We start from the raw sequence: 24,554 nt of genomic DNA on the forward strand, positions 1-24,554 counted from the left end.
AAACCCGAACAGGCTTTATTTAGGTGAGTCATAATCATCAAATTTATTGATTGAACATTTCTTGAGTGCTTATTATGTGCCAGGCATACAAAAGATGAATAAAAGAAGAAGAATTTACATTTGGGTCCCTAAAGACTACAATTTGGTTAGAGAGTAATTTTAAATAATTATCTTTTCTTTGTTTTACCCACATACCTATTCTTTAGACATGTCAAGGTACTTGGACATATAAACAATTCAGAGTTGAGGAAAATTTTTTATGTCTTTTTAAAGCCTGATCCTTTTCTCTAGTACACTTGGAAGACAGAAAATAGGATTAGAAGACAACCTGGTTGTCCTCCTGTCTTTCTGTTCCCCACTTGCCAATCAGTTCTGTGATTGCAGTCAAAGTTCTCATGTTCATGCCCCTACTCTAATTGATTTCTAGGTGGACACACTCTAAGTTGAAAGATCCAAAATCTCAATATTTCACATTAAACACAAGAACACTTCAGCCCACAACATAACTCAAAAGCCCCAAATTAGGCATGGTGATCTGAGGAGCATAGCAAACAAGAAATGGATGGGGGGTGGGTGAGTGGTACAGGCAGGCAGGTAACCCTATCATGCTTGTAACTGTAAATAGACATTTATAACTAATCATAGTTTTAATCGGTTTGATCAGTATTTGGCAATAGCCAAGTAATAATCACTGAAAAATGTTTGTACATGTATAGATGGTATTCAGATTCAGAGAGAGTATAAATGAACAGTAACTTTTTCTTATTTTAAAGTGATATCAATGTATTTTAGAAATTTTTAGAGAATACAAATAATAAGTATAAAGAAAAAGGTTTCAGTCGTCCATAGTCTTACCCTTGAGATAACCCTTGTTATCACTTTGGATGCTTTCCTTATCTTTTTTCTATAGGTAGATAATACATTTTAAAAACAAAAATGGGATCATACTGTACATAGTTTTATATACTACTTTATTTACTTATCATGAATATCTTCTCATATGCATATCAGATATTCTTCTTCAGCACAATTTCTAGGATGGCTGCCTAGTATTCCATCCTACAAGTATATTATACTATAGCCATTCCACTGTTTAGATGTTTAGGTTGTTCTCTTTTGCAGTATATAATCTAGATTGTAAACTCCATGAAGGCAAAGACTATAACTGGTTTATTTATCACAGTGTCCCTGATACATAGTAGGCTTTCAGAAAATAGGTGTTTAAATTAATTCTTCTACTCTTCCATGTCTGTACCTATGCCGCTACACATGACAGGAGAAAAATACATAACTATGCTCACTTCAGGCTTAGAACCACTAATCTCATGTGGGCCTTCAGTGCTGCCCAGCAGTGACACTACATTTCCCTACTCCATTATACCTTCCCTCTGTTAGATGACTCTTTCATATGTTCTCTTCTCTCCTCAAAATTCAGACACCTCCTTCCTCATCCTCTGCTGATGACCTTCCTTCCCGTTTAACTGAAGTGAAACGAGTCATTAAAAAAGAACTTCCACGAGTTCTACCATCTTATCTATCTACCTGCCTGCATCTGTACTTACATAGCCCACTTTCCCTCCTATGAGTATGTGTGAACTATCTGTGCTTCTAAGGCCAGCCCCTCTGCTAATATACTAGGTGCCATCCTACTGAAAGACCTTACTGCATGTATCCTTTTTCGCATTATCAGTTTTCTGTCTTCTATATAGGTTCCCTCAGATATAAATATGCCGCTGTCTCTCCACCCCACTTAACTGTCGGACTGCTGCCCCATTCACTCCTCTTTACAGCAAAATTCCGTGAAAGAGTTGTTTATACTCTAATTCCTCCTTCCCCATTATTTCTTGAACCCACGTGAATTAGGTGTTCACTTCTGTCATTCTTTCTGTTCTTATCAGAAGGTCAGTAACTTCTATTTTGCTAAATCTAGTGACCACTTTTCAGTCCTTACCATACCTGACCTATCAGCAGCATTTGGTACAACTGATTACTTTTTCTTTCAATACTTTATTCTCTTGTGTTCTAGCACGTTGATTTTCTTACTACCTTACTGGCCTTCTTGGTCCCTTTTACTCATTCTTCATCAATAGTTCTTTCTCAGTCCCTTTTGCTTGCTCCTTTTCTCATCCTTCTGTCTTGAAATGCCCCAGAGTTCAATCGTCCGATCTCTTCTTTTTTCTATACTAAACCCTTTGGTGATTTCTTCCAGTCTCTGGGCTTTAAATGTCTGCCTTCGGATCTCAAGTTTATACCGCCAGCCCATACCTCTCTTCTGAACTTCAGATCCATATATCTAACTGCCTGCTTGACCTCTCTCTTATATCTGTCTGATAGAGATCCCAAACTATTATTATGTCCAAAACCAAACTCCTGACCTTACCCACAAAACCTGCTTCTCCCCAAGTCTTTTTCATCTTAGTTAATGGCAATTATATCCTTGTTGCTCAAGCCACATTCTTGGTGGAATCCTTAACCTCTTCTCTTTTTCTTACATGAATATCTAATCTATCAACAAATTCTATTACTTCTACCTTCATAATATGTCCAGAATCTAACTACTTCTCACCTTATCTTCTGCTAGCACTTTGGCCCAAGTCCCCACCATATCTTATCTGGATGGCTGAAATAAGCTACCCTTCCTTCAGTCTGTTCTCAACCTGGCAGCCAGAGTGATCCTCTTAACACATAAATGAAGTCAAGTTACTCCTCTGCTCAAAACCCTCTGGCAACCTCCCATTGAATTCAGAATAAAAGCCAAAATCCTTACAATGGCTTACAAGGCCCTATGCCATCTGACCCCTCAGATCTCTCATACCTCATCTTCTATGACCAATCTAACTTGCTCACTTGGCCCCAGCCATACACTTGCCTCTTTTTGGTTCCTGAAACATGCCAGGCACATAACCATCTCAGGGCCTGGGTACTTGCTCATCTTGCTCCCTCTATTGCTTTTCCCCCAAATATTCATACAGCTTGTTCTCTCGCTTCCTTCAGGTTTTTCACTCTCAGTAATCTTTCCAATAAGGCCTACACTGACTACCTTATTTTAAGTTGAAACTCATTCTACCCTGCCTCCAGCATTCCTCATTCTTTTCTGCTTTGTTTTTCTCTGTAGCATTTATCATCATCTAACATATTATGTATTTGACTGACTTAGTTTACTTTCTATATCCCCCTCCTCCAAAACTAGGGTAGAGATTTTTGTCTTTTTTTATTTATTGCACTTAGAACAGTGCCTGGCACACAGTAGGTACTCAGGAAATAACTGTTAATGAGTGAATGTAAGCAGTGAACATCCTTGGCAGATAAATATTTGTACAAATCCATGATTCATTTATTCATTCACTCAGTAAAATGTTTGAGTGCTTCCTGTGTATCGGACTCTATGCAAGGTGCTAGGAGTATAACAGTCAAAAAGTCATACATGGTTCCTAACCTGATGGAGCGCATAATCAAATGAAAATAAATACATCCTTTAACTATAAATTGTAATAAATGCTAGTGAAGAAACAATGAGGGGATTGAACTAAAGAATAACAATAGGAGGTGACCTCTTTGAAGCAAATAGTCCAAGAGGACTTTCTCTACATAGATGACAGGCTGGGACTTGAAAGATGAGGTAGGAGCCAGCCATGTGAAGAGCAGGAAGAACAACATTTTATGAGCTCAGATTAGAAAGTTAGGTGGGGCTAAATGTTGCAGGGTTTCCTAGCCCAGTGGTTCTCAAAGTATGGACTGGGAGCCCCTGGGGGTCTTTGTGATATTTTCAGGGGGTCCATAAAGTCATTACTATTTCGTAATAATTTTAAGACATTTTATGTACTCTTTTTCACACTCATTCTCTCATGAGCATTCAGTGGCATTTTCCAGAGGCCACATGACAGGTATCACAACAGATTGAATGCAGAACTAGAAACGAATATCCAGTTATTTTCTGTTTAGCCAGACTTCAAAGAGATTTGCAAAAATGTAAAGTAATGCCACGCTTCTATGCTTTCTTACCTTTTGGAAAATACATTTATTTTCATTTTTGCAATTAAGTTACTTAGAGTAACATGTAATGGTTTTTAAAATTTCTCAACTTTAATTTCTAATATGGTAAGTACTGATAGATTTAAACTACATAAACAAAAACTCTTTGAGGTCCTCAGTAATTTTGAAGACTTATTGCAAAGGGGTCCTGAGACTAAAAAGGTGAAGAACTGTTGTCCTAGGCCATAGCAAGCGTTTGGGACTTTATTCTTAGAGCAATAGGAAGTCATTGAAGGGCATTAAACCAAAATAATGACATGATCTAATTTAACTTTTGAAAAGGCTACTCTCACTGCTGTCTGAAGAATAGATTGGAGTAGGCTGACAGTGGGAGAGGGGAGGAAGGGGACAAATATGAAGTCACTGCATCAGTCCAGGTAAGAAATGATGGAGGTTTGTACTGAGAGGGTATATGCGTTTCCTAGAGCTGGCATAACAAAGTGTCACAAACTGGGTGGCCTAAAACAACAGAAATGTATTGTCAGTACAGTCACTCTCCCTCTGAAACCTATAGGGGAGAATCCTTCCTTGCTGCTTGGAGCTTCTAGTGTTTGCCGACAATTCTTGGCATTCCTTGGCTTATGGATGCATCACTCTAATCTATTTCCAAATAAGGTCATATTCTGAGGTTCTGGGAGTTAGGATTTCAACATGTCTTTTGGGGGAACACAGTTCATGACAGGTGGTAGCAATGGGGATGAAGAGAAGTGAAGACATATATGTATTTTAGAAGTAGAACCAATAGGATTGCTTATGGAATAGATACAGACGATGAAATAGAGAAATCAAGGATAGAACTCACATTTCTGAGTTGAGAAGCTAGATAAATAGGAGAGCCAAATGACATGAACACTTGGGGATGGGACCATGTTCCTTGGGGGATAAATTCCCAGAAGTGAAATTGCTAGGTCCCCATTTTCTTAAGTATCTTCATGCATTTATTCTTCTAGATAAGTTAGCTTTATTAGTATTGTTTAATATTATTTAGGTTTATTCTATCAGAACCTCCTGATTTAAACAATCAGATGTAGTAAAATATAATATTGTAGACCAATTCAAAGAACTTAGGCAAAAAGAAAATAAAAATAGAGAGAACATTTGCCATGGAAGAACTTCTCATAATCAAAGTGGTAAAGTCCAGTGAGATCCCAAAGTATTTCAAATTAAACTTCTTGATAGGAAATCTGGCTATATGAGTTTAATAACCATGTTATAAGATTAATTACAACTTCCCCTGCTGGATGAAAAGCTGGCCTTAGGTAAAAATGTCTGAGTTCCCTGGTAACATGATGAGGTTAAGGATGTCACTTACATTACTAAGCAATATTACTTAAGATAAAAATGACCTCCTGATTGGTAAGTTGTATCTGGAATGGAAGGAACTGCAAAGGAATGATAAATTCCTGACGGTGACACTGCACTTTGGACTGTCCTGAGTTTCTTATAATTGGGATATCCATTGTGTGACCCTAGAAGCTACTGTTACAAGATACAATGGCTCCTATAAAGCAGCAGGTTCTCCAAACCAAGATAGACCCACATCTAACAATATGGATCTCCTCCTCACGCCTGAGCTATATCTCCTAGAGAGAAGATAGCACGTGGATGGCTGGACAAGCTGTCACATGAATTACTGCAAGAACTCCAGTCTGACACTGCCCTGATGGCAAGTTCTGAATGGTTTCTGTCTGAAATCCTTGAGTAAACTGATGCCAAGTGTGTTCAGTAGTAGTCTTATGAGTCTGAATGATTAGATGAACCTAAGAAGACCACCTTGTGGGCATAGCACATACATTATCCATCCTTTAGTTTCAGCTGCTCACTTATACTGTGCCTACTTTACTCCAATTCCTCTCTCTTTCCAGCAATTTTAATAACATGTTGAAGTCAATGAAGTCATCTTAGCTTCAGTTCCTAAAGCAAACTTGTTCTTTTTTTTTTTTTTTTTTTTAATATTTATTTGTCCACACTGTGTCTTAGTTGTGGCACACAGGATCTTCGTTGCCACGTGCAGGATCTTTAGTTGCTGCATGTGGAATCTTTTAGTTGTGGCATGCAGGACCTAGTTCCTTGACCAGGGATCAAACCCAGGCCCCTGCATTGGAAGCATGGAGTCTTAACCTCTGGGCCACCAGGGAAATCCCGGCAAACTTGTTCTTGAGAACATTTGTGTAAATGTGAATCTGCTTTGTTGCCTTAGAAGGAATGAGTAATCAATAAGTGCTGCCTTTGGTGGTTTTCCTTTCAGTTATTTTCTTATCGTGTTTCCCTGGTTTGTGGTGGATTAGATGGGTGTCCAGAGACAGAAAGAGAGCAGGTGAAACAGTGACATATAACTTAACCAGTGCCTTATTACTCAGCCTCCTCAAGTCTCTAGAAAGTGATCAAACTCTGCACAGTGGGAGCCCCTTCTGGTGGAGAAGCAAGAATGCCAAGTGTGCAGCGGAACAGCTCCAGGTTGCTCCCCTTCTCAGCCAAAGCAGTACCACCTTCATATTTGCCTCAATTACTTGTCACTCCAGATTCCAATGAACAAAAGCTTCTGTAGTGTAAAAAATATACCTACATTGAAAATCAGTGATGGAGAATATAGCCCAAAACCAAGATAAAATACACAGATCTGTGATAAAATACAGCAGATCATGTTGTGAGACCATCACAGACCGTGGCTCAGAGACTATTCCTAATTTTAGACACAACTTGAGAAACTCACTTGTCTGATTTCCAGCCCTCAGCAGAAGTAGAAAATATCAGGAGTCTAGGTGCACTGACAGTAATAAAGGATATTGGATAATCCGATGACTAAGGAAAAGCTTTAAATAAGTAAATAAAACTCAGTAAAAAGCAAAAGTAGTCTGGGGCCATTTAGTGGAAGACCAAAGAGCTTTATATACCTTGATACCCTGTGAAGGCATCATTCATAGTGTAGCATGTACAATAAATGCTTTTGTTCACTCATATGCCCAGACATTTACTTGGTGCAAGACATTGAGAGACATCATCGGTTTATGATGATAACTCTGAATCATCAAGAAGAGGTTAAATCATCTCCCATCTTCTCCATGTAGAGTGAAAAGGAGAAGTAAGATACCTTGGAAAGTTAATAAGGGTGGTGTTTTTAATGTTCGCATGCTCAAAGAGTAATGTTCCAATTATTTTTAAAACCTGCTGACAGGTTTTTCACTCTCTAAAGGTGCAAGTTAAATGAAGTGTTACTATACCTACTTTTTTCTTTTTTGAGAAAGAAAGGAGTATGCCTGTAACCATCTGAAGGCTTAACTCATGCATCAGAAAAATTCTTAGAAAAATAATCATAAAATACGTTTGCAAACATCTAAATTGTCAGATTAGTTTAATCATATTCTAATATAGAGTCACAGATCTCACAGATTAGGAGAGGCAATACATTCCAAGCTTAGAAATATTAAAAATTATCTAAAATTATATTACTAACTCAGAATTTTTATCACTACTTCTAATTCCTCACAACCTATTTTGAGTGTCTCCCTTATCATATATTCACTTGAAATAATACTAAAATAAAATTTATATTCTAAATATCAAATTGCTGGAGAAGAACAAAATCTCATTAGTCACATTGGAAAATCCATCCCTTATATGCAGCTCTATTACTACTCTTTTAATGGTTCATGCCACATACTGTATCTTTAGAAGTAACATTGGTAGAGATGGTAGATCAGATCTGAATTAGAGTATCAATGTCACTATGCTCACAGAAAAGAAAAGGAAACCCAGTGACACTCAGGAGAATTTTCTGCTCACAGAGAACATCTAGGAAGCATGTTATTTCCATGACTAAAATATATATGTGTGTGTGTATGGATAGACAGACAGATAGATCTGGACTTGGAAATGAGGCTCTTGATTCAGCTTGATAAAATGCATTTAACAGTAGAAAAATAACGAGGACTTGGCTGATACAGAGTTTTATGCACAGAAAACAGCAATATTATCAGTGGCTTAATAAGTTAATATTTTTATCAATACTTCATTTGGTAGAATTTAAAAAAATACTTCTAATTAATATTGTTAAAATGGCCACACTACCCAAAGCAATCTACAGATTTAATGCAATCCCTATCAAATTACCCATGACATTTTTCACAGAACTAGAACAAATAATCCTAAAATTCATATGGAACCATAAAAGACCCAGAATTGCCAAAGCCATCCTGAAGAAAAAGAACCAGGTAGGAAGCATAACAATCCCAAATGTCAGACAATACTGCAAAGCTACAGTAATCAAAACAGCATGGTATTGGCACAAAAACAGACATATGTATCAATGGAACAGAATAAAGAGCCCAGAAATAAACCCACACACCTATGGTCAATTAATCTTCGACAAAGGAGTCAAGAATATACAGTGGGGAAAAGTCTCTTCAGCAAGTGGTGTTGGGGAAGTTGGACAGCCACGTGTAAATCAATGAAGTTAGAACACACCCTCACACCATACACAAAAATAAACTCAAAATGGCTTAAAGACTTTAACATAAGACATGACACCATAAAACTACTAGAAGAGATCATAGGCAAAACATTCTCTGACATAAAACTGTACCAAGGTTTTCTTAGGTCAGTCTCCCAAGGCAGTAGAAATAAAAACAAAAATTAACAAATGGGACCTAATTAAACTTAAAAGCTTCTGCACAGCAAAGGAAACCGTAAACAAAATGAAAAGACAATACAGAATGGGAGAAAATATTTGCAAATGATGCAACTGACAAGAGCTTAATTTCCAAAATATACAAACAGCTCATATAGCTCAACAACAACAAAAGAACAAGCCAATTGAAAAATGGGCAGAAGACCTAAACAGACATTTCTCCAAAGAAGAAATACAGATGTCCAATAGGCATGTGAAAATATGCTCAACATTGCTAATTATTAGAGAAATGCAAATCACAGCTACAAGGAGTTACCACCTCACTCCAGTCAGAATGGGCATCATTAAGAAGTCTACAAATAACAAATGCTGGAGAGGGTGTGGAGAAAAGGGAATCCTCCTACACTGTTGGTGGGGATGTAAGTTGGCACAGCCACTGTGGAAAACAGTATGGTCGTTCCTCAGAAAACTAAAAATAGAATTACCATATGATCCAGCAATCCCAGTCCTGGACACGTATCCAGGCAAAACTATAATTCAAAAAGATACATGCACCCCAATGTTCATAGCAGCACCGTTCACAATAACCAAGACATGGAAACAACCTAAGTGTGCATCGACAGATGAATGGATACAGAAGATGTGGTGCATATATACAATGGAATACTACCCAGCCATAAAAAAGAGTGAAATAATGCCATTTACAGCAACATGGATGCAACTAGAGATTATCATACTAAGTGAAGTAAGTCAGAAAGAGAAAGACAAATACCATATGATATCACTTATGTGTGGAATCTGAAATATGACACAAATAAACCTATCTATGAAATAAAAACAGAATCATGGACGTAGAGAACAGACCGGTGGTTGCCAATGGGGAGGGGGTTGGGGAAGGGATGGAGTGGGAGGTTGGAGTTAGCAGATGTAAGCTTTTATATATAGAATGGGTGGACAACAGAGTCCTATTGTATAGCACAGAGAACTATATTCAATATCCTATGATAAACCATAATGGAAAAGAATATTTTAAAAAAGAATGTGTGTATAGATATATATATATATGTAAAACTGAATCACTTTGCTGTATAGCAGAAATTAATACAACATTGTAAATCAACTATACTTCAATTAAAAAACAGTAAATAAAATTTAAATATGTATGTACATATATTTGATAGCATGCCCAATCTGAAGAGAGAAGAAAACTTAGTCCTTAAAGAAAATAATTATTAATAAAATGGAGATAATGATCAAAAATAAGAAAGGATTAGTGTAGAATACATGTGGGGGAAGAAATAACCTGTATAAATTCAAGAGAGACCAACTTTTTTTTTTTTAATTTTTTTTTTTATTTTTAATATTTTTAATGCTATTCTTGTCTGCTTACATTCTTTTTATGTATGTATGTATGTATGGCTGTGTTGGGTCTTTGTTTCTGTGCGAGGGCTTTCTCTAGTTGTGGCAAGCGGGGGCCACTCTTCATCGCGGTGCGGGGGCCACTCACTATCGCGGCCTCTCGTTGCTGAGCACAGGCTCCAGACGCGCAGGCTCAGTAATTGTGGCTCACGGGCCGAGTTGCTCCACGGCATGTGGGATCTTCCCAGACCAGGGCTCGAACCCGCGTCCCCTGCACTAGCAGGCAGATTCTCAACCACTGCGCCACCAGGGAAGCCCGAGAGACCAACTTTTGCTCTTCACATAGGAGAAAAAGGAATCTGAACGTCAAACTGAAAGTAATAGTGATTTTTCACTGAGTTAACTGTAAACTGAGTCTCCTGTTCATGACTGTTTGGGCCCTTGTAGGATTATTACATCTGGCATTATGCTCTACACTGTAGGAAATATGTAGGGACTTTTTTTTTTTTAAGTTCAGATAAAAGAAAAAAGGTCAGTCAAGAGATTAAAGAATAAACCAATAAGGAAAGATTAAAGTAATATATTTTCTCTCATTTCACGAACATTTATTGAGCACACATGTTATGCAAGACACTGTGATGGGCACTGGATGAAAGACATAGTACTTGCATACAAGAAGTTTACAGTCTTAATGGAAGAGACAGATAAGTACATATAGTGTAAGCTATGCTGCAGTGCTAGAAAAGAGGGGCCCCTAACCCCACCTAAGGAGTTGAGGAGGTTTCCTGAAGAAGAAGAACTGAATCTTAAAGACTGAGGGTATTTCCTTTTCTTACAAGATTCCAGACTAAATAATCTGAAGATTCTCCCACTACAAAATACCCAGAAACGCAGAATAAAATCCCTTTAAATGCATAGCAGAGCTTACAGAAATGCAGGGTAGCTCTCTGAGGGCCAAAACAAACACAGCTAAGAAACAAACTACAATAGTAAGCCTTAAATTTTTAATAAGCCCAAAGCTTTAAAAAGAAAATGGTAAGTTTAAACCAACACTTGGCTGCCGTGAAAGGAAGGATTAGCCAGTCTCAGTACCCATGAGGTAGAGATCTCTCTAAAAACAGCAACTACCATCAGGAAGTAGACTTTAAAACTCTGCCCACCAACACAGAGTTGACATGGAGAGTTTTTCTTGGCCTGTACTCCAATCCTAGGAGTGGGAGGTGGGATCGAGAGAGGTTTGCCCTTTTTAAATTTACACTATTGGATTACCACACCTACCACACCTTACCCAATCACCTTTCCCCACATTCCCCATGCTCCCCACGCTCGCTACACCTCAGATGGCCCTGCTGCATTATTCTTTATTCCATAAATACACTAGCCCCTTGTCTTCCGCGAGCCAGATTTGAGATTTGTTCTCCTGTCTTCTCCTTGGCTGCCTTGTGAATAAGCACTGTCTTCTCTGCAAACCTCGGGTGCCTCAGCGTTTTGGCTTACTGTGTTTCTGACAGAGGGAACCTGGCTTGGATAAATCGCCCAGCAAAGAGAAATCCAAGACACCAGTCAGATTTTTACCACATTTGTCTACACCATGTGGCTGACGGTGTCTCGGTGCTCCAGCCGGGTGTCAGGCCTGAGCCTCTGAGGTGGGAGAGCCGAGTTCAGGACATTGGACCACCAGAGACCTCTTGGCCCCACGTAATATGAATCAGCGAGAGCTCTCCCACAGATCTCCGTCTCAATGCTAAGACCCAGCTCCACTCAACAACCAGCAAGCTCCGGTGCTGACACCCCAAAACACACCACTGGACGTGATCTTGCCCACCAGAAAGACAAGATCCAGCCTCATCCACCAGAACACAGGCACCAGTCCCCTCCACCAGGAAGCCTACACAACCCACTGAACCAACTTTACCCACTGGGGGCAGACACCAAAAACAATGGGAACTACGAACCTGCTGCCAGTGAAAAGGAGACCCCAAACACAGTAAGTTGAGCAAAATGAGAAGACAGAGAAACACACAGCAGATGAAGAAGCAAGTTTTTAAAAATCCACCACACCAAACAAATGAAGAGGAAATAGAGAGCCTACCTGAAAAAGAAGAGTAATGATAGTAAAGATAATCCAAAATCTTGGAAATAGAATGGAGAAAATACAAGAAACGTTTAACAAGCACCTAGAAGAACTAAAGAGCAAACAATGATGAACAACACAATAAATGAAATTAAAAATTCTCTAGAAGGAATCAATAGCAGAATAACTGAGGCAGAAGAACGGACAAATGACCTGGAAGATAAAATAGTGGAAATAACTACTGCAGATCAGAATAAAGAAAAAAGAATGAAAAGAATTGAGGACAATCTCAGAGACCTCTGGGACAACATTAAATGCACCAACATTCGAATTATACGGGTCCCAGAAGAAGAAGAGGAAAAGAAAGGGACTGAGAAAATATTTGAAGAGATTATACTTGAAAACTTCCTTAATATGGGAAAGGAAATAGTCAATCAAGTCCAGGAAGCACAGAGAGTCCCATACAGGATAAATCCAAGGAGAAACACGCCAAGACACATATTAATCAAACTATCAAAAATTAAATACAAAGAAAAAATATTAAAAGCAACAATGGAAAAGCAACAAAGAACATACAAGGGAATCCTCATAAGGTTAACAGCTGATCTTTCAGCAGAAACTCTGCAAGCCAGAAGGGAGTGGCAGGACATATTTAAAGTGATGAAGGGGAAAAACCTACAACCAAGATTACTCTACCCAGCAAGGATCTCATTCAGATTTGATGGAGAAATTAAAACCTTTACAGACATGCAAAAGCTGAGAGAATTCAGCACTACCAAATCAGTTTTAAAACAAATGCTAAAGGAACTTCTCTAGGCAGGAAACACAAGAGAAGGAAAAGACCTACAATAACAAACCCCAAACAATTAAGAAAATGGTAATAGGAACATACATACCGATAATTACCTTAAATGTAAATGGATTAAATGCTCCAACCAAAAGACCTAGACTGGCTGAACGGAAACAAAAACAAGATCTGTATATATGCTGTCTACAAGAGACCCACTTCAGACCTAGGGACACATACAGACTGAAAGTGAGGGGATGGAAAAAGATATTCCATGCAAATGGAAATCAAACGAAAGCTGGAGTAGCAATTTCTCATATCAGAAAAAATAGGCTTTAAAATAAAGACTATTACAGGAGACAAAGAAGGACACTACATAATGATCCAGGGATCAATCCAAGAAGATATAACAATTGTAAATATTTATGCACCCAACATAGGAGCATCCTAATACATAAGGCAAATGCTAACAGCCATAAAAGGGGAAATCAAGAGTAACACACTAATAGCAGGGGATTTTAACACCCCACTTTCACCAATGGACAGATCAACCAAAATGAAAGTAAGGAAACACAAGCTTTAAATGATACATTAAACAAGATGGACTTAATTGATATTTATAGGACATTCCAGCCAAAAACAACAGGATACACTTTCTCCTCAAGTGCTCATGGAACATTCTCCAGGATAGATCACATATTGGGTCACAAATCAATCCTTGGTAAATTTAAGAAAATTGAAAACGTATCAAGTATCTTTTACGACCACAATGCTATGAGACTAGATATCAATTACAGGAAAAAAAAAATCTGTAAAAAATACAAACACATGGAGGCTAAACAATACGCTACTAAATAACCAAGAGATCACTGAAGAAATCAAAGAGGAAATCAGAAAATACCTAGAAACAAATGACAATGAAAACATGATGGCTCAAAACCTATGGGATACAGCAAAAGCAGTTCTAAGAGGGACGTTTATAGCAATACAATCCTACCTCAAGAAACAAGAAAAATCTCAAATAAACAACTTAACCGTACACCTAAAGCAATTAGAGAGAGAAGAACCAAAAAACCCCTAAGTTAGCAGAAGGAAAGAAATCATGAAGATCAGATCTGAAATAAATGAAAAAGAAATGAAGGAAACAATACCAAAGATCAATAAAACTAAAAGCTGGTTCTTTGAGAAGATAAACAAAATTGATAAACCCTTAGCCAGATGCATCAAGAAAAAAGGGAGAAGACTCAAATCAATAGAATTAGAAATGAAAAAGGAGAAATAACAACTGACACTGCAGAAATACAAAGGATCATGAGATTACTACAAGCAACTATATGCCAATAAAATGGACAACCTGGAAGAAATGGACAAATTCTTAGAAAAGCACAAATTTCTGAGACTGAACCAGGAAGAAATAGAAAATATAAATAGACCAATCACAAGCACTGAAATTGAAACTGTGATTAAAAATCTTCCAACATACAAAAGCCCAGGACCAGATGGGTTCACAAAGGAATTCTATCAAACATTTACGGAAGAGCTAACACCTATCCTTCTCAAACTCTTCCAAAATATAGCAGAGGGAGGAACACTCCCAAACTCATTGTACGAGGCCACCGTCACCCTGATACCAAAACCAGACAAAGATGTTACAAAAAAAGAAAACTACAGGCCAATATCACTGAGGAACACAGATGCAGAAATCCTCAACAAAATACTAGCAAACAGGATCCAGCAGCACATTAAAAGGATCATACACCATGATCAACTGGGGTTTATCCCAGGAATGCAAGGATTCTTCAATATATGCAAATCAATCAATGTGATACACCATATTAACAAATTGAAGGATAAAAAGCATATGATAATCTCAATTGATGCAGAAAAAGCTTTCGCCAAATTTCAACACCCATTTATGATAAAAACTCTCCAGAAAGTAGGCATAGAGGAAACTTACCTCAACATAATAAAAGTCATATATGACAAACGCACAGCAAACATCGTTCTCAATGGTGAAAAACTGAAAGCATTTCCACTAATATCAGGAACAAGAGAAGGTTGCCCACTCTCACCACTATTATTCAGCATAGTTTTGGAAGTTTTAGCCACAGCAATCAGAGACGAAAAAGAAATAAAAGGAATCCAAATAGTAAAAGAAGAAGTAAAACTGTCAACTGTTTGCAGATGACATGATGCTATACATAGAGAATCCTGAAGATGCTATCAGAGAACTACTAGGGCTAATCAGTGAATTTGGTACAGTAGCAGGATACAAAATTAATGCACAGAAGTCTCTTGCACTCCCATTTACCATTGCAACAAAAAGAATAAAATATCTAGGAATAAATCTACCTAAGGAGACAAAACCTATATGCAGAAAACTATAAGACACTGATGAAAGAAATTAAAGATGATACAAACAGATGGAGAGAAATACCATGTTATTGGACTGGAAGAATCAACACTGTGAAAATGACTATACTACCCAAAGCAATCTACAGATTCAGTGCAGTCCCTATCAAACTACCAATGGCATTTTTCACAGAACTAGAACAAAAAAATGTCACAATTTGTATTGAAACACAAAAGACCTCGAATAGCCAAAGCAATCTTGAGAAAGAAAAACGGAGCTGGAGGAATCAGGCTTCCTGACTTCAGACTATACTACAAAGCTACAGTAATCAAGACAGTATGGCACTGGCACAAAAACAGAAATACAGATCAATGGAACAGGATTGAAAGCCCAGAGAGAAGCCCACGCACATATGGTCACCTTATCTTTGATAAAAGAGGCAAGAATAAACAGTGGAGAAAAGACAGCCTCTTCAATAAGTGGTGCTGGGAATACTGGACAGGTACATGTAAAAGTATGAAATTAGAACACTCCCTAACACCATGCACAAAAATAAACTCAAAATGGATTAAAGACCTAAATATAAGGCCAGATGCTATCAAACTCTTAAAGGAAAACATAGGCAGAACACTCTTATGACATAAATCACAGCAAGATCCTTTTTGACCTACCTCCTAGAGTAATGGAAATAAAAACAAAAATAAACAAATGGGACCTAGTGAAACTTAAAGGCTTTTGCACAGCAAAGGAAACCATAAACAAGACCAAAGGACAACCCTCAGAATGGGAGAACATATTTGCAAATGAAGCAACTGACAAAGGATTAATCTCAAATTTACAAGCAGCTCATGCAGCTCAATATCAAAAAAACAACCCAATCCAAAAATGGGTAGAAGACCTAAACAGACATTTCTCCAAAGAAGATATACAGATTGCCAACAAACACATGAAAGAATTCTCAACATCATTAATCATTAGAGAAATGCAAATCAAAACTACAATGAGATATCGTCTCACACTGGTCAGAATGGCCATCACCAAAAAATCTACAAAACAATAAATGCTGGAGAGGGTTTGGAGAAAAGAGAACCCTCTTGCACTGTTGGTGGGAATGTAAATTGATTCAGCCACTATGGAGAACAGTATGGAGGTTCCTTAAAAAACTAAAAATAGAACTACCATATGACCCAGCAATCCCACTACTGGGCATATACCCTGAGAAAACCATAATTCAAAAAGAGTCACGTACCACAGTGTTCATTGCAGTACTATTTACAATAGCCAGGACATGGAAGCAACCTAAGTGTCCATCAACAGATGAATGGATAAAGAAGATGTGGCACATATATACAATGGAATATTACTCAGCCATAAAAAGAAGAGAAATTGAATTATTTGTTGTGAGGTGGATGGACCTAGAGTCTGTCATACAGAGTGAAGTAAGTCAGAAAGAGAAAAACAAATACTGTATGCTAACACATATATATGGAATCTAAGGAAAAAGAAAAAAAAAAGGTCATGAAGAACCTAGGGGCAAGACGGGAATAAAGACACAGACCTACTAGAGAATGGACTTGAGGATATGGGGAGGGGGAAGGGTAAGCTGTGACAAAGTGAGAGAGTGGCATGGACATATATACACTACCAAACGTAAAATAGATAGCTAGTGGGAAGCAGCTGCATAGCACAGGGAGATCAGCTCAGTGCTTTGTGACCACCTAGAGGGGTGGGATAGGGAGGGTGGGAGGGAGGGAGACACAAGAGGGAAGAGATATGGGAACATATGTATATGTATAACTGATTCACTTTGTTATGAAGCAGAAACTAACACACCATTGTAAAGCAATTTTACTCCAATAAAGATGTTAAAAAAAAAAAAAAAAGTATGGTACTGGCACAAAAACAGAAATATAGATCAATGGAACAGGATAGGGGCTTCCCTGGTGGCACAGTGGTTAGGAATCTGCCTGCCAATGCAGGGGACATGGGTTCGAGCCCTGGTCCGGGAAGATCCCACATGCCGCGGAGCAACTAAGCCCGTGAGCCACAACTACTGAGCCTGCGCGTCTGGAGCCTGCGGTCTGCAACGGGAGAGGCCGCGACAGAGGCCCGCGCACCGCGATGAAGAGTGGCCCCCACTCGCCACAACTGGAGAAAGCCCTCGCACAGAAACGAAGACCCAACACAGCCAAAAATAAATAAATAAAATAAATTTATTTTAAAAAAAAATGGAACAGGACAGACAGCCCAGAGATAAACCCATGCACGTATGGTCACCTTATCTTTGATAAAGGAAGCAAGAATATACAATGGAGAAGAGACAGCCTCTTCAATAAGTGGTGCTGGGAATACTGGACAGCTACATGTAAAAGAATGAAATTAGAACACTTTCTAACACCACAGACAAAAATAAACTCAAAATGGATTAAAAACATAAATGTAAGGCCAGACATATAAACCTCTTAGAGGAAAACATAGGCAGAACACTCTGTGACATAAATCACAGCAAGATCCTTTTTGACCCACCTCCTAGAAAAATGGAAATAAAAACAAAAATAAACAAATGGGACCTAGTGAAACTTAAAAGCTTTTGCACAGCAAAGGAAACCATAAACAAGACCAAAAGACAACCCTCAGAATGGGAGAAGATATTTGCAAATGAAGCCACTGACAAAGGATTAATCTTCAAAATTTACAAGCAGCTCATACAGCTCAATATCAAAAAAACAAACAACCCAATCCAAAAATGGACGGAAGACCTAAATAGACATTTCTCCAAAGAAGATATACAGATTGCCAACAAACACATGAAAGAATGCTCAACATCATTAATCATTAGAGAAATGCAAATCAAAACCTACAATGAGATATCATCTCATACTGGTCAGAATGGCCATCATCAAAAAATCTACAAACAATAAATGCTGGAGAGGGTGTGGAGAAAGGGGAACCCTCTTGCATTGTGGGTGGGAATGGAAATTGATACAGCCACTATGGAGAACAGTATGGAGGTTCCTTAAAAAACTAAAAATAGAACTACCATATGACCCAGCAATCCCACTACTGGGCATATACCCTGAGAAAACCATAATTCAAAAAGAGTCACGTACCACAGTGTTCATTGCAGCTCTATTTACAATAGCCAGGACATGGAAGCAACCTAAGTGTCCATCAACAGATGAATGGATAAAGAAGATGTGGCACATATATACAATGGAATATTACTCAGCCATAAAAAGAAAAGAAATTGAATTATTTGTTGTGAGGTGGATGGACCTAGAGTCTGTCATACAGAGTGAAGTAAGTCAGAAAGAGAAAAACAAATACCGTATGCTAACACGTATATATGGAATCTAAAAAAAAAAAAAAAGTACCTAGGGGGCAGGACAGGAATAAAGATGCAGACGTAGAGGATGGACTTGAGGACACGGGGAGGGGGAAGGGTAAGCTGAGATGAAGTGAGAGGCACTGACATATATACACTACCAAATGTTAAATAGATAGCTAGTGGGAAGCAGCCGCATAGCGCAGGGAGATCGCATAGCGCAGGGAGATCAGCTCGGTGCTTTGTGATCTCCTAGAGGGACGGGATAGGGAGGGTGGGAGGGAGACGCAAGAGGGAGAGGCTATGGGGATGTATGTATATATATAGCTGATTCACTTTGTTATTTAGCAACAACTAACACAACAATGTAAAGCAATTATACTCCTATAAAGATGTTAAAAAAAAATAATTTACTTAAGTGTTCAAAAGTCCCCAAGCTAAGAAATCAACATAGGGATATCAGACTGCTAATTTCTCCGTGGTGCCTGGCAGAAACAAAAGCAAAATCATTCTGGAGGGACAGAATCTCAATCCAGAGAATACAGCACAGAATTTTTCACAGATAAAACCCCACTTAAAATGAATTTACAGTCTAAAATTATAAAGCACACAGGAAGCAATCAATAATACTCAAATCTCAGGCAGCACCACAAACATCACGTGTAGCACCACCTGCTTCCTCTCCCTGAGCTCAAATAAAAGAAATTTAGGGACTATAGGTCTACTTAAAATGGTTAAATATATCAAAGATGAATTTTAAAATAGGAAAAAAGAGCAAAACACTATAAGGTTGGAGGATAGTTTTCAAGCAGAGTGAAGAGTGTTTACAGCTGTGGGAGTCCAGATAGGTATTCTTACTGGGAATCAGCAGTCACAAAATTGGGAGGAAGATGACCAAGGCTTGGGTCACAAATTGCCTTGAAGTCTATATTAGTCAGGACTCTTGTTTGCAAGTGACAAAAAGATCACATTTGCCTAGAGGGTATTTTGTTGTTGGCTCACCTAACCAAGAAAGGCAAGGACATAGCTGGAATGACAAGGACCAGAGACTCACACTCTCTCTGGATCTTTCACCACTACTTTCTTCTTTGTGGATACTTCATTCTCTCCTACCGCAGACCAGTTTTCTCCAAAAAGTGGAGAACAATGCTACTTGTGTAAGTTTTTGGCCCACATCTTTTACTTTTTCTTTTCTTTTTTAAAACATTCTGCTAAGATATACATGAGAAAATTAACTACTTTAAGCATTTTTAGGTGCACAGGTCAGTGGAGTTAAGTACATTCACATTGTGTGCAACCATCACCACTACCCATCTCCAGAACGTTTTCATAATCCCATACTGAAACTCTGTACCCACTAAACAATAACTCCCCATTCCTCCCTCCCTCCAGCCACTGGTAACCACTATTCTATTTCTGTCTCTCTGAATTTGACTACTCTAAGCACTTCATATAAGTGGAATAATACAATATTTATCTTTTTGTATCTGTCTTTATTCACTACACCATTTTCTTTTGACCAGAGAGCAAAAGACCTTCTCTGCATACACGCTTCTCTCTCCTAGCTCTATTTTTTTAAATCCTGAGAGAAAACTCTAATTGATTTGGCTTGAGTGACTTGCTTACTTTTAGACCAGGAGGATGATAGATGCTATGATTTGCTCAGCTTGGGTTCCATGGCTACCCTAGACTCTTCCTCAATTGTCTGTGTGTACATATCTTCTCATAAAGTTCTTCCTTGTTCTTTCTATCTAAAATAGCATCCCACATCATGCTAGACTCTATTATGCCTTTTTTTTTCAGAGCACGTATCACTACCTGTTATAGAATAGATTTATTTGCTTACTACTTCACCTATCACTAGAATGTAAGATTTATAACATGAGAGACCTTCTCTGCTTTTGTCACCTCTTTGTTCCCAGTACCTAGAACAGTGCCTGGGCCACAGTAGGAGCTCAATAAACATTTTTAATTAATTAGTTGGAAGTTGGGGTGGAGATAGAGATTTAGTATTCATTGGTAAAAGTGACTAAAGTAATAATTATGCTTCCACCTCTCTAGTGAAGATAAGCAATTACAAATTGAATGAAACTGAACTTTGAGTATATATGAACACAGTGATTAAACAAGAAAGTTATGCACAAATAGCAAGAGAACTAGTGTCTAAAGATGGATAATTGTGGAAAATATAACCCTGCATGATGGATGCATGAGTTAGAGTCCTGAAACTGCAATAGATGAAACTCTTTCTGAAATTGCTTTCTGTTGCCAGGCATTTAAGCTATAAATGTGAATGTATAAACCCATCAGATGTGTGTACCCATACACACACACACACACACACACACACACACACACACACACACACACACGTACGCTTTTACAGATTAACTCTGGAAACTAGTAAAGCAGATATGAGTCTAAAGCCATAATGGGCAGTGCAGTTCTTTCAAAACTGCCCTTGGCCATAGTCAGGCAAGTCCATATACTCTGGAGTACAACTTCACACTGTTGTGCTGCCCCACATAATCATCTCTTCAATCCTGTTTACTGTAGCTGCCTCAGCTCTCTTCTCCTACCTGCCCTTAACCTCAAGGGCAGGGCAAGGCAGAGAGGAGCTGGGAGCAAAGTAGGGGCTGTATCGAAAAACACAAAAAAGTAGTAGGCAAAAATTATCTCTTCCTGACTTCTTGATGCTGCTTTCCATCTTTTACTCCCCTTAGAGTTTATTATTATCCTTATGATGTTTAATGGGCATCCAAAACGTAACCACTGTTGCACCTCAGATGAGTCTACCCTACTCACAGGGTTCCTCAAAATTACTTCTTTCATATCTCCTCCCACCCACCCACCCCTCACCTCCAAATCCAATGAGAACTCTTATTCCCTGATAGGAAAACAGTTTAATTAAACTGTATTGCCTCAAAGTTGTTTCTCTACCCCCACCAGCTGTTATCCCTGCCAAGCTTCTCTAGGTGTTAAAAAGCCCTTAAGGCATGACTTTTTTCTTACTACCTATCTGAACCAGAAAATAAGCTCTCTGTGGCAGCTTTTTGCTTTTCTTCTTAGGAGATTAAATTGAAAGAACCACACCCAAAACCTTCTGGGAACCAACTGCCACATTCAGCTTTTAGGAAATGGGAAAGGTAGATGTGGCTTGTCCAAGAGTAGTTGATTTAAATCATAATACCACCCTGTCTCAGTTATTCACAATAATGGTTAATCATTTATTCTTAATTACCAGGGGCTTAATAATGGCCATGCACATACTAAATGCATATCAACTAAACTACTAAATTCTACTTTTCACCTGTACTTAATCCTGATTATGTGTTGCTCATGTAATGTGATCACCTGCTCTCAGCTTAAGAAATATCATTGCTCAGATGGAAAGATATACCATGTTCTTGGATTGGAAGAATCAACATTGTGAAAATGACTGTACTACTCAAGGCAATCTACAGATTCAATGCAATCCCTATCAAATTACCAATAGCATTTTTCACAGAACTAGAACAAAAAGTTTTAAATTTGTACGGAAACACAAAAGACCCTGAATAGCCAAAGCAATCCTGAGAAAGAAAAACAGAGCTGGAGGAATCAGGCTCCCTGACTTCAGACTATACTACAAAGCTACAGTAATCAAAACAGTATGGTACTGGCATTAAAAACAAATATCAGTGGAACAGGATAGAAAGCCCAGAAATAAACCCACACAGCTGTGGTCAATTAATCTATGACAAAGGAGGAAAGAATATACAATGGAGAAAAGACAATCTCTTCAATAAATGGCTGGGAAAACTGGACAGCTACATGTAAAAAAATGAAATTAAAACACTCCCTAACACCATACACAAAAATAAACTCAAGATGGATTAAAGACCTAAATGTAAGACTGGATACTATAAAACTCTTAGAGGAAAATGTAGGCAGAACACTCTTGGACATAAGCCGCAGCAATATCTTTTTGGATCACCTCCTAGAGTAATGAAAATAAAAACAAAAATAAACAAATGGGACCTAATTAAACTTAAAAGCTTCCGCACAGCAAAGAAAGCCATAAACAAAATGAAAAGACAACCCACAGGATGGGAGAAAATATTTGCAAACAAAGCAACCGACCAAGGATAAATCTCCAAAATTTACAAACAGCTCATTCAGCTCAATATCAAAAAAACCCAACCAAAAAGTGGGCAGAAGATCTAAATAGACATTTCTCTAAAGAAAGACATACAGATGGCCAAAAAGGACATGAAAAGATGCTCAACATGGCTAATCATTAGAGAAGTGCAAATCAAAACTACAATAAGGAATCACCTCACACCAGTCAGAATGGCCATCATCAAAAAGTCTACAAACAATAAATGCTGGAGAGGGTGTGGAGAAAAGGGGACCCCTCCTACACTTTTGGTGGGAATGTAAACTGGTACAACCACTATGGAGAACAGTGTGGAGGTTCCTTAAAAAACTAAGAACAGAGCTACCATATGATCCAGCAATCCCAGTCCTGGGCATGTATCTGGAGAAAACCATGGTTTGAAAGGATACATGCACCCCAATGTTCACTGCAGTGTTTACAGTAGCCAAGACATAGAAGCAACCTAAGTGTACATCGACAGAGTAATGGATATAGAAGATGTAGTACATATATACAATGGAATATTAACCATAAAAAATGAATGAAATAATGCCATTTGCAGCAACATGGATGGACCTAGAGATTATCATACTAAATGAAGTCAGAGAAAGACAAATATATGTTATAACTTATATGTGGAATCCAAAAAAATGATACAGATGAACTTATTTACAAAACAACAGACTCAGAGATTTCGAAAACTTACATTTACCAAAGGGGAGAGGCGGGGGGAGGGATAAATTAGGAGTTTGAGATTAACATAGACACACTACTATATATAAAATAGATAACCAACAAGGACCTGCTGTATAGCACAGAGAACTCTACTCAATATTCTGTAATAACCTGTATGGGAAAAGAATCTGAAAAAGAATAGATACAGGTATATGTATGACTGAATCACTTCACTGTACACCTGAAACTAACAACATTGTAAATCAACTATACTCCAATATAAAATAAAAATTAAGTTAAAAAAAAGAGATAGCATTGCTAAAAAAGACTTATCTGTGCTATAACTAATTTATATAGTTAGAGTATCTTGGTTTTAAAGGAATAAAAAAATTAAGTGAACAGTTGGAGTTTCCTGAGTATATGTGGGAACTTTTGACTTTAACAACTTGTAGGACTTTGTGTGCCTTGAAATCACATTTCTTTATGATATTTGATATGATTGGGAAACCTAGTGTTATAAGCCTGGAATCTGTGAATCTTTGAAAAAGGATTAAAAAGCTACTAACTCTTACTGTAAATCATAGACTTCTTAGATAGATTTTGGGAATGTGCTTAGAAAAAAACATTATAATACTAGCAAGATAAGTGATATACAAGAGTCCATTTTTCTGCCACTAACTGCAGATCTGGTCATCCTGTCACTCTTAACTGTAGCTGCTGCAGTGTACAAGTCACCATTCAGCATTCTCCTTTTCTCCTAGATAGAGAGTTTGGTCAAAAGTTACTGTGAGGCTCAAAGAACTGACTTTTCCTGTGTCTGTTAAACCTGTGGAACTTTGGTATATCAGATATATTTGCTGTAGCTTATGTACCTTCATACTTTTGCAATAACTTAGGTTCTAAAATATAGTTTGTTTCTTTTATAGGACAATGAAGGTCAAACAGCTCTACATTATGGTAAGATGCTTTTAAATTATTACTAATTATATTTGACTTTTCTCTATTTGTTTATCTCAACTTTGTCCAGCCCAACATAGTGCTTAGAAAAATGCCTAGCCACTAGCAGAAATACAGTAACTAAAAAAAAAAAGAAAAAAAAACAGATTAATAACCTGTAAAGTTGGAGATATGTTAAAATTCTTATGGACACATTCACAGTAAATTGAGCATTTGTACACAATCAA

The 24,554-nt window shown here is 37.9% G+C and overlaps 1 protein-coding gene across 1 annotated transcript in view; it reads left to right on the top strand.

The window, feature by feature from the left end:
• The window catches only part of ACBD6 (acyl-CoA binding domain containing 6), a 239,009-nt gene that overhangs the window by 187,385 nt on the left and 27,070 nt on the right, over positions 1-24,554 (top strand). The window contains exon 7 of the mRNA XM_061185659.1: positions 24,297-24,327. Coding sequence (XP_061041642.1) covers positions 24,297-24,327 — 31 coding nt within the window. The remainder of the gene's footprint in view (positions 1-24,296; positions 24,328-24,554) is intronic.

This window comes from Eubalaena glacialis, chromosome 3 (genome assembly GCF_028564815.1).
Source record: "Eubalaena glacialis isolate mEubGla1 chromosome 3, mEubGla1.1.hap2.+ XY, whole genome shotgun sequence".
Taxonomy (NCBI): Eukaryota; Metazoa; Chordata; class Mammalia; order Artiodactyla; family Balaenidae; genus Eubalaena; species Eubalaena glacialis.